Source organism: Strix uralensis, chromosome 3 (genome assembly GCF_047716275.1).
Source record: "Strix uralensis isolate ZFMK-TIS-50842 chromosome 3, bStrUra1, whole genome shotgun sequence".
Taxonomy (NCBI): domain Eukaryota; kingdom Metazoa; phylum Chordata; class Aves; order Strigiformes; family Strigidae; genus Strix; species Strix uralensis.
In genome coordinates, this window is record NC_133974.1 from 66,246,174 (window position 1) to 66,258,256 (window position 12,083).

At 38.6% G+C, this 12,083-nt stretch overlaps 1 protein-coding gene across 7 annotated transcripts in view; it reads left to right on the plus strand.

The window, feature by feature from the left end:
- Positions 1–12,083, plus strand: part of ARFGEF3 (ARFGEF family member 3) — a 98,915-nt gene that overhangs the window by 29,421 nt on the left and 57,411 nt on the right. For all 7 annotated transcript variants that reach the window (XM_074862641.1, XM_074862639.1, XM_074862640.1 and 4 more), the window contains exon 5: positions 9,363–9,431. In XM_074862641.1, coding sequence (XP_074718742.1) covers positions 9,363–9,431 — 69 coding nt within the window. The remainder of the gene's footprint in view (positions 1–9,362; positions 9,432–12,083) is intronic.

The window sequence follows — 12,083 nt, forward strand, 5'->3', positions numbered from 1 at the left end:
AAAAAAAAAGGAGTTTTATGAATAAGTGCGAATTAATAGATGAGGCCTCACTCAGAAATAAGATCTCCAGATAAACCAGATACACTGTAATGGAATGGGTGCTGACAGCAAACAAGTTGTTTTCAGAAAGAAAGGCATGACTGATCATTTAAAATTTCCCTTTCACTGCCTCCTTTTTTCTTCAGTCACAGATAAAGCTGTGCCATGTAATCCAGTGCATGTCACTCTGTGCCCAGATTTCCCAAGAAATTTACAGCTAGCCAGACAGAAATTTTCAAGCACGAATGAGAATAATTACCTTTTATGAAGGAAACTCAGTTTTATGATTTGATGTCTTCTAAAATATTTGGTCTTTATTTTGCTATTCTAACTAATGGTGTTATGGTATGCTGAACGTGTTATGAATACATATTATGTTTCTGACAGTGGAGCTTCCAAGCGTTGCTTCTTATTACCTCTGAGAAGACTTCACATAGTATTTGTGGGTACTCTACTTGTGATGTTTTTTGAAATAGACTTAAGGATTTTCTGGAACCAAAAAATATTCTTCCAAAGTAGCTTGAGAGACAGAAGACTCTTCTAATTCCCAGTATTTACCTATTGTCCATGGTGAACAGCTATTTCATTTAGGAAAGGTTAGTTTATTCCCAGTGACTCCAACTTGCATTTGTTAGTGGATTAGGTGTACTGCTTGCTGATGGGCAAAGTTTTTATGATTTTCTTCTGTGGGCTTTCAGTGAGGAGTCAGCCAGAAGTCTTCTTAATCTGTGAATGAGGTTTAATGAACCCTTGCTAAATCTGCTGTGTGAAGGCAATCTTTTCTCTTTGTCTCTTCACTAATCCATTAATATAGCATTTGGGAACTCTCCAGTAATAATAGTAGACAGCTCTTTTTGTGATTTGAGTTTCCATTTTGGATATATTCAGAACTGAAATGAATCAGAGTTCTGTGGTAAAATTTAGCTTGTGTAAGGACAGGCAGAATGGAGCAAATAGCTCTGCCTCAGAAACACTCTCTTTAGGTTGGGTATTTGTAATTGTTCTTTCCAAGATTGCTACCATAATGCTTTAAAGATGCAAAGTGATTCTTCAAGTACTAAGAGCCATCTCCTAGTCTTTATGGTTTTTTTTTCTGTAATAACTAATTTAATTGATAGGGCCCCAGTTACAGTGTCAAATTAGTCACTTGAGAAGGTCACTATTGAAGATCTACAAGGAGTGGTAGAAAGTTTGGGGACAATTCTTTGTTTGTTTTTAGTTTTTTAACAATCATAGTTGACCTGTTTTAGGTTCTGCACAACCGTGTTGTTACAGGTTCAGGGAGATAGTCCTGAACTAATGCAAATGTTGAATTAAGCTGGATTGTGCTTGAGCAACTGAGCAAAATTTACTGTTAACTTTTTCAGAAAACTTGGCAGGAACTTTGTAGCCATTGAACAGCAAGCCTAACTTCTTTTATTTTTCCAAGATGTGGAGGGTTTGGGAGGCTAGGTAATTTTTTTTTCTTTGGCCCCCTATGACAGAGAAGAAATTATGTTATATATTTGAAAAGTAGTTTTAAACTGTTTGATCAAAAGTGCTGACAGAACACAACTGTAAAATCCCAGCCTCTGTGGGCGATTACATTCTACACCTTTTTCTTGAATACTGGTAAATGATTGCTGTAATAAACTCCCACAAATATATATATATATATTCTCATTGGTTTAAGGTTAATGTTTATGAAATGTATCTTTCAACATACGGGTTGGTTGTGCTTAATAGAATATAATTTGCAACTGTTCTGGTTTGTCTTGAACTCTAAAATTAAATGGAGGAGGAAGCTGGACTGAAACAACTTGGATTTAAAGGTGTACATAAACTGTGTTATTCCTTGTGCTGCCTCTTTGAGTGATTTAACTGACCATCAAAAATAAGAATTCATTGGTGCAACAGTAAAAGTGTAACTGGTAAATGGAGATGGAGTAAAGAGACTGTCAACCCAATTGCTAATACTTGCTGTTAATCCACATATTTTAATTAACATATAATTTTGGAGTAAGAGATCATTTTTTCCCCCTCAATATATGTTATGCACTGCATTATTGCAAACATTTTTCAACATTATTTGCAATATAAATTGCAGTCCAGTCTACTTTTGAGCAGAGAAGGACTATGTTTCAAATAAAGTAAAAAATAAAAACCATTATTCAACTTTATTTGCATGCTTTAACCCAGAACTGGTTTAAAAATTATATTAATAAGAAAAAATTAATAAAATGCTGAAAGGTTGTAGAAGGAAGTTTCACCTAAATGTGTTCATTAGTTCTTGTAACAGTGGTGCCTGATATGAGCTGTCATAAGCAATAACTGATTTTTGTCCAGTCCATAATTCAGAGATGTGTTAGCAGTCTACACTGTTAAAGAGGGAAGTCTGTAAAGGCTTGCACACTGTCATGCAAATAGATTCTTTTCTAAGATCAGTCCTGCCCAGGATTGCTAGCTAGAGTTCTTAGGGCTTCCTCTATTGAGCCTTTTCATAAGTTAAATTGTTGCAATATAGGCCAACTACAAATCCAGACTCTCTTGGGTTTACTTTTCTCTTTTTTTTTTTTCTTTTTTTTTTTTCTGGTTACTTTTTAAAGTCATTTTATTCATGTGCTTAGTTACAAGTAACCAGGTTAATTCCAATGGATTGAGTGACCTACCTTGCATGTTTCAAGATGAGGTCATCCTTTCCCAAGTTAATTAGAACTATGGTAAATGCCTAGTACTCATAATTAAGATTGTGATTAAAGAAGTGTCCTGGTTTTCAGGTGCCTGGCCATTGTAGCAGAAACTGCAGTCTTGAATTAAATACCTGAGCTTTCTCCTTAATGGGTACAAAAGAATGGGAATGGTAATGGCCTGAATATGGCCAAATAGGCACTAGAGGGGAGCTGCCAAAACCAGTCAGCAGTAAATTCAGTATCTCAAAAATGCAGCCTCTTTCCAGGATCTGTGGCTCTTCCTCAGTACCTTTCTGTGCTTGAATTCATAGCCCTGAACAACCTCAGTGGGTCTGAGCAGCCGTGTGGCTTTAAAAAAATCTAAGCAGAGGGTTGGTCCTGTCCCTTAAAAGGTTTGTGGGATAGAAAAGTAGGCTTAGTTTCTTGTCTGGAGAAATTCTAATGCAAAAATTTTAGCTTTCTCAGTGCTCCTTCAGCTGTGAGGTTATGAAGGTGTTTTCAGACAGAACTTGCTCATTCTGTCATGTTGGACTGTCCCGCTTGGTAGTGGATACATGTAGCTTCATTTTTATTTGAGAACTCTTCAAATTTTTTGTTGGTATTTTTCAGTTTGATGTTTGTCCTTTTTCAGTTTTGTTTTACTCAGATATATATCTTCTAATTCATAGAGTAATGCAGTGTACCTAAACAGGCTGTAACCTGTAAATGGGGAAATGCCATCCTAGCAGTGCTAGTCAGCCTTTTTTTAAAATCTTCTCTGCCTTTAAGCATTGTAATTCTATAGATGAAAGCCCCTGTCAGAGCCGTTGAGAAAACCTGTTAAATATCTATTAAGCATCTAAGCATCTATCTACAGCTGTACTACATAAGCAGAAGTTTCACTTGGTTTCATACCACCATAAATAGTGATCAGTGGTAGTTCTGTTTCAGTCTAGTGAACCAGTGGGCATCGTCTTCTGGGAGCATTTAGCTTGTCACCACTGATAATGTGTGAAGATCTTCTATACCTGATACAGTCCTTTTGTTTGAAGCCCTGGTGCATTCATAATGCTGAGCACCAGTAGCTCTGGTAGCAAGGCATTTTATGGGTTTTCTGATTCATGGGAGACATTGTCTCCTTCGCGTCCATAATTAAAGCTGCTGTTTTCTACAGTGGTACACGGTGACACAATGTACACGAGTTCATTAGTGCACTTCATTTCTCTTGCCTGTGCTTTCCTTCAAGGCCAAAGAATGTAACATGAGCAGGTTACTAGTTATCCTGACAAATAGAAGGGCACCTCCTGCCCAAACTGTTTTGCAGAAATACTAGATGACTGCTTTAAATATCAAATTACTGAATGAGATAAAGGGTTATCCTGCATTGTCTTCTGGCTGGGTTTTTCCTTCTGGGTGGAGGATTTAAGAATCATCCAAGCATAAATTGCATGCAAGATTACAAGCCTGCAAGGCAAGTCAAGAAAGGCTTCCTTTATGAATCTCACAAAGGGATTAGAGGTGGCTGCAAAATTCAGCACTCCTAAGGACTAAAGTGTCTATGTGCATCCCAACTAGGAGAAACAAGAATGTTCAGAGGATTTTGTGTGCTGGAAGAGAAGAAATATAACAGTAGAGTATGGATGTTGGACTTGCCACTTCACAATGCAGCGAAGTGCTGAAGCATCCTCGGGTGATGAGAGATTACAGTTGCTTTAAAGTTTTATACCTTTTCCCTCTTTCTTCATCTTGGGAATACTACTTGATTTCTTACATACCTTGTTTATTTGATGTGACTCTACCATAAGGTCTTCAATGTGAGAATTGTCTTTTACTACAAATATGTGCTAAGCACTTGGGGAACTTGGCTAGCAACACTTAGCAGTTTTACAATCTAAAAATGTTCCCTCTTTTTCTGTCTTCAAGAGACTTCTCTTAAAATATGGCATAGACATTTTAATGTAAGTTTAATTACATTGCAGTTCAAATCCTGTACATTTTGTGCCAACTGATCTTCATTATATCATCAGAAACACCTTTTTTGTTGTTGTTTTTTCTACTTATTGTGAAAACTATCCATGCGTGCACTCTTACACTACAGTTGCTACCCTGTGTCTCCAAGGAGTAGGCATTACACTTCTTGTTCCATGACAGTCAGAGCTTCAACAGTAATTAAAATGGATATTTTCATTATGGATAAGCCATTTATGGAAATGTGATCTCATTCGGGCATTTGCAAGGTAATGAAAGCCAATTAAAACATCCTGGAGGTTGTAGGACTTTGAAACTATTTCTACAGTCATGTAAGTTCCTTCTTTAAAAACAAAAAAAGTGTGTTTTAGAATCTCTACCAATTAAGATCTCATCACAGTAAGACACGGTAAAAACTGATTTTCAATTTTGTTTTGTACTGAAGATGTTACTAGGAATTGCTTTGTAGTTTTGTTTCTGCTTCCATTACCAGTGGTCGCAAAACCAAAATATCATTGCCCAAGAAACCCTATCTTTCTTTTCATTATTTTTTTTTAAAATACAGACTGTTTGAGTTAGTGTCATGAGTAGTTAAGCAGCCTATGGGATATACTGTCTGGAGACTCAGTGTTTTTAGTAGATCTGAATGATTAAGTTTGGTTTTATTTGTTTTCAATCCCATTTTTCATCCAGTAATCTAGGAGGGAAGTCTTCTGTCTTCCTGTTTGTTCAACATAAATGGGAAAACATGCGAGTTGAGTGTCTGGAGGATCACCAAGACTGTAAATTTGCCCTGCAGCAGCACTGATGGAAATGATAGCTGAGAGCGGTCTTGTACATTGATCAGAGACCATCTTTCAGATCTCACAAATGATTTGTGAGGGAAGATGGTAGCAAGTGGAGTAAGCCAAGAATATGCTGGCTGATAACTTGTTACACTTTTGTCATTTGATCACATCAGATCATATGCCCTTTCTCTAGCTAATAGGTTCCCAGATCTCATTTTATACAAAGAGTAGCAGTCAGAACTTAGCAGTCTTTTTGCTGAAATTCCCTGTTGCTTCATAGCAAGGTTTTGATCATCACTTCTTTACTGTGCTTGATATCTGACTTTTCTATCATTTACCTGTTACAAGCAGGTTATTGGCACTTGTGACAGAAGGGATTAAGCATATGTGTGCTAACTTTTCACAGTTCAGCTCTATAAAGGTAGGAAGTTTAAAAAAAAAAAAAAAAGAGGGAGGAGGAAAAGAGATTTTCAAGAGTAAGAGCTTATAAGAATGCCTAAACTGGTGTGTATTTCCATGTATTGTAGTATATGGCTTCCAGGTTTTGATCTCTGGAAAGCATTAGGTATTAACAAACTGTACAAAGCCAAGATGGTACAAGAGAGCAGAAAATCACATGAAGGAAACAAGGTTTTACAAGTAGGGAAAATCAGGACACGTGAAACACTGAATAAGATTAGTCGTGGGCCTGGCTGTCCATCTTGGATCTTAGCACAATAAGAAGGGATTTAGCAGTGGGAGGTGACAGTTGTCTCTGGGTTTATGAACTGTGCACTGCACCTGTGTTTGACACAGCAGTGTATGGAGAGTACAAATCATTTTTTCCTTAAACACTGAGTATATTTTTTTAGCCAGCTGCTGAGCTCTTACAACTATTAGAAATATCAATAAAATTTCAGGGTAGTTAACAGCTGAGAAGGTGAGGCCCAACAGCTGACTGCGAGGCTGGCCAGTAGCTTAGAAATTACCTAGGGCCAAACAAAATTGTTCAGTTTTGAAGTTTTAAATTTTGCAGATATGGACTGAGCAGCAGATGGAAATAACAGCCCTTGTAACTTAGGTACTTATTAATCAAATGAGATGATTGATGATTTTTGTAATTGACCGTTTACTTTCCAACTATTCTGTAGGATTTGCTCTGTGGATGTGAAAAAAGGTTTCACTGTTCCTCATCACTGGCACTTGTCCATGTGCCAGCAAATGCAGCAGATTGCAGAGAAATTTGCAGAGTTCCTATCAAGAAATACAAAGTACAGCATTCTTAATAATTTGTCATTAGAATTAGATTTCCTTCTCCAACAAGTTCAAGTGCTCTATAGCTTGTATCTCTCGTAATACTGAGGTAGGTTGTGTAACACTTTTAAGATGAGAAAATCCATTTTGCCCATTTCACAGAAGAGGGAAACTATGAAGAAGAAACTTGGTTCAGAAATTTTGCTTTGCTCTAAAGGTGAATGCTAAATACCTAAAAAAGAGATTATAGTCTAGGACTATTGTACTTCAGAAGAGTAGCATGTCCCTTTCTGTTCTCACTACCTCTAGTATTTATCTACATTACTCAGCTTCTATTTATGAAGGACTAATAGTCAAGGTGAGATAACATATATAGACGAATGTAAAATTGCCATTACATAATGGTTTTCTTGGAACATTTTTTGTAGTTGTGGTGGTTTAGGCCCTGCCGGGACCCGAGACCACACTGCCACTGCCCCTCCCCCACCCTCTGACCGGAGTGGGGCAGGGAGTGAAATACAAACCCCAGGGCTGAGATAAGGAGAGTTTTAATACAACAGTGTAACAGCAACAAAACAAATAACAACAATAACAATAGCAATAACAGTAATAACAATAAACAGAACAAGGGATATACCGATACAGCAGTGAGGAGAGCAACCACACACCACGCGGTTACCCATCTTCCCGCGCTTGGGCGTGACGTCAGCATGGTATTGAATAACCTGGCTAGAGCTTCCCCCCCACTGCTGGGGAAACTTAACCCTATCCTAGCTAAACCAGGACAGTAGTAAAACCATCTTCTGTATTTTAAAAAATAAAGAAGCAAAAAAACCCAACCAAACCAACCTTGGAGTAAGGTGTGACATCCTGTAGTGAAATACACTTTTTCTGCTGAGAAAAACATTTGTAAAGGTGCAGTGCACTTCAGTGCATAGAAACTTTTCAGTCTGATTCTCAAAATGCAAAGAAGGTTATTTACGTCCTTCTCCAGAAAAATGGCACGCTCATCCGTGGACAGGCTCTTCTGTCTGTACCTGTAAGAGCAAGTAGCTAATGCTCAAACTGCTCTCATACAGAGAATTCAAATTCCCCTACAGTTATTAAATGCCTGCTTTCCAGTAATGGATTTTTTTCCCCATCCCTGATGCAAAATAACTGCAGAGAGGAGTATTCTCCCAAGCAGAGATTCAATAGTAATGATGGGTGTTCAGTGGCTCTAGCATGCTAAGCGATGCTATATGAGAGTGTTCTCCTTCTCTTAAACTGCAGATCGGCATTTTTTTTTTTGTTCTTTATGAAGACTCTGAGACACTTCTAGAGATCATCACTACCTAGAGAGAAAATACAGCTTGCACCTGAGAGGTGATCTAGTTTCCTTCTTCAACTTGTTACATTATAATTTTTTGCTGTTCCACCATAATGTGGAAACTGCGCAACTCAATAAAAGGTCAGAAAAATGATGCTTTACAAGAACCAAAGGGCAATAATCTTTCCAAACATGCATCCCTTTGCCTCCTTTTTTTGTTTAACTTGCAAGCTCTGATTAGACACACTGACAAAGTTGGTTTTTTGTTTTGCATTCTAGGCTAAGGAAATCACCCCGGGGTATTGTGCATTAGTAGCTGTCGCAGAACCTACCCACAAGTAAAAACCTAGTACCACTGCAAAGCATGTAGTAAATAAGAGAACTGGTTAACAGCCAGTAATGCTAACTTATCTGATGCCCTGAATTTCCTTGTGAAGCAGAGAACAGTAGTTCTTAGGGGCTAAGAAGTTGTAGGCACCAATACATCAGTATTAATGTGATTGGTATTTGTTGGTACACTTATCCCAAGAAACTCATGCTATTTCAGACCAAGCAAAGCATAAAATCTGGCACTGGGGTAATTTTATGCTTTGGAGGAGAGAGGACAATAGCCCAGGCTCTCTGTCTTATGTGGCACAGGACAGATTGGAAAGGAAGGCGAGAAGGGAAGGACACTAAAGGCATCACATGACAGCACCTCTCACCACATTGCCCCCCAGTAGATCACATCACATTCCCACTCCCTTTCTCTTCAAAGTAAGGTGTTAGATGCGGCTTTTAGTTCTTATTCCTCCTGCTGAGTTCAAGACGGGACAAGCGTTCCCTCATGAATTGGGGCTTATGAATTGTTTCTTAGCTGCTCGTTATCAAATGACTATAATACACTTACTGGAAATATCCTAGGCTGGGAAATCCTCATGTCAAGCAGTAATTAACAGTTTGTTTCACATAATATGTATGTACCTGTGTTATCTAGGTAATAACTTCTATTGTGTGTGTTTTTTCGTTCTTTGTTATACTGATAGAAATGAATGGGAGGACTGATTATAAGTCATGCAAAGCTTGTGGTTAAAATACAGATGGATTCTGGCTATCGATTCCAAGGCCAGAGCTGGTCACTGGGTTGTCTTTCCTTCTGCGGTCAGACGTAGGAGGTGGCAATAAGGCTGTACCTCTGGGGCCTACAGTTGCAGCTTCTCAGGAGGAACCAACTTGATTGTGCCATCTCCTTTATCCCAGTAACACGTGGTGCTAAGCTTCTTCTGACATCTGCTCTAAAAATTGAGGGATCTGTGGCTAAAAGCACATGGGTGGGGAAGGGAGGCAGTAATGGATGAAACTTAATATTTTTCCTTCCTCCCTCTCTTTTGATTCAAGGTCTTGCTCTGTATAACATATACCTCCACATTTGAGCTGAATGGGAGTTCAGTGTTGAAGATTGCTGAGGTAAGTGTCATACCATTGTTTGTGTTGCTTAACGTTCCCCCACTACCTAGAGTGTGTCTTCAATACTTATCCTGAAACTGAACTAGTCCAAATCACAATTACCATCTTAAGGACTGGTATTGTCTTATGCCTAGCGTGAAGAAATAGTTGCAAGTTGGGCAGGGTTGATGGGCTTGCATGGGAAGGCACTTCTGGAAACTGACTGATAATTGTGTATTACAGCGTTGCACATTTACTACTTTACTTTGCCCTTTGCAATAGAAAAATTTCCTTGAGTTCTTTATAAAACAGCACTGTGCTGATTCCTTACCTGGTGCAAGTCTAAAACTAATGAGGTTTCCTCAAGAGAGGTGTGTAGGCCATGATGTGCCATGTTAGCATAAGTGCCACAATGGGCCTTGTTAGCCTGGTATGTATCTTTTTCTTAATACATCCAAGTAAAAGATTTATTACACCTCTAGATATATGGTGTTGTCCTGGTGCTATTAGTCACTCTTCTCCCTTTATTCCCTTAGATTTTAGTCTGAATTAAATTGTAAAGGAACTTTGGCTGTAGAAAAATATACCTGCAGGTCTATTCAGTGAGCCTTTGTAGATGGGTGATATTTTTAGTACACTGTGTAGCAAGCCATGGGGCTGTTTGTTCAGGTTAGAGAAGATGCACAGGAACACTTAATCCTCCTGTGCAGCACACACTGTTGTGTGCAGAACACATTCTAAAATTATATTGTTAATGTGGTATGGGGAGAGCTAGTGTCCATGGAGCAATTTAAAGGTTATATACATATCCTACACTCCAAGTTTACGTAGACATTTAGAGACGTGTTCCTTCCCAGGTTTTGGTATTTTGGGTGGGTTTTTTTGGTAAAAAATAAAAATCCCATTTGAAAACAGCTCACTTTACCTGGAAGTTACAGTATTCTCTAAGTTTAGGAATAAAATTGACCTTGCATTGTCCTGTTGGAATCTGACAATGGGATTGTAGGGGTAACAGGGAACCAAAGAAAACAGCTGCCAGTTTGTAACAAATGGGCTTTAAAAGGCAGGGATACAACATAAAGAGTTTGTATATATAACATACAGGATAAAAAAAAGCAGTAATCATTCCAGAAGTCCTGCACAGCTTAGACTTCAGTTTTGCTTCTGCTATGTGAGACTGTAAGGTATGGCTATTTTTGGAGGTCTTTGTAAGCCCCACCTGTAGATGCTGCAGCAAGGATGAACTGAATTGGTATTTTGAGCAAGCCACAACTTTTTAAGTTTTGCTAAACCCTCTTTTAAACCCAAACTGAAGAAAATACAGATAGTTTCCCCTGCTGCAGTTTTTCTCAGCAGACTTTCTAACATGCAAGGCAAAAGCTGATTAGTTCAGCTTAGTACATCTCTCTGCTGTAGGTAAAGAGCTCTAGTTTAGACAAAATACTTGCTGGGAAAAGTATTTAATAGCTTTAAACCCTTCACATTTCAATCTTTAAGAGCACTGTCTAAGACTGAGGGAAAATGGTCAGTCAGCCATGCTTTGTGTGCTATAAGCTGTATCAGAAATCATGTTTTCTGTTCTCTCTGTAAATTTGGATAACATCAGGGCTCATTTAAAGCATCTTGAAAAATGACAGTTTTCTTTCACAGATTGGAGTTAAACTCTGCTGTTCTTGGTAGCTGCACTTCATTTTCATTCCCAGAAGACTAGTCTGGCTCTTAAAAACCTTTTCCAGTATAGTGGTACAAATTAGCACAATGATAGTTTGTCCTTTTTCTGTTAAAGTGAACAGCAGCTCTGATGCGGGCTGATGTGCCAGCAAAGCAAACAAAACTTTAATTTCCTTCAGGGAGTTGGAACAAGCTGTAATACAGAGCATGTGTGTTTCTATTTGGAGTGTTTAGAGGTACAGCTATTTGTCCCACACTCCTTGAGCAAATATTGCCTCAGTGAATGCCTAGGTCTTTCTAATTAGCAAGTCCCACCAAGCACATACATGCTTCCTCAGGTTCCTCCTGGCCAGGTTTTAGGTAAGGCAGAGTTTAACAGCTGAAGTCAATATCTGAGTTCTGCAATGTATAAGCAGTAGGAAACAGAAAATTACTTCTGAGTTCAGCATTTGCTTAGCCTCAGCATTTATTGTTCTGACTTGCTCGAAGGCAAAGGTGGCAGAGAGGAGCTTTCTGCTCCGGTGCCCCTGCTGTTTAACATTTCTTTCCAAGTCAGTCTCTTAGTTTTCCTAGCCTGCCCTCTGTGGCAAAGTGGAGCCACTGCAGAACTGGAAAGGTGCTGCCTGCCTTACTGGTAGAACTCTCTAAGGACCCTCTCTGACAAATAAGGCTACGGTCTGGCCATTTTGCACTGCCTGATTGTTCTCAATTCATATGTGCAAAATAATGGCACCCCAAATCTTTCTGAATATTATCAGCTTCAAATTAAGGAAGCATCCAGCATGAAGAGTACTATATTTTGTATTAAGTATTAATAGTATTGAAAACAAGCTAAATCTTGCTCTGTGCACCTTCCCATGCTTGCCTAGACCCCTGCAAGAAAATTTAGTTCATGCTGTTGCTTGTTTTTATGTGTGTATTTGTTACTCTCATCTATGTTTGGAGGTTTGTTTTGTTTGACTCTGTTGTGTTTCATTGGCTAACCCTTCTGTGTTTTGCTCT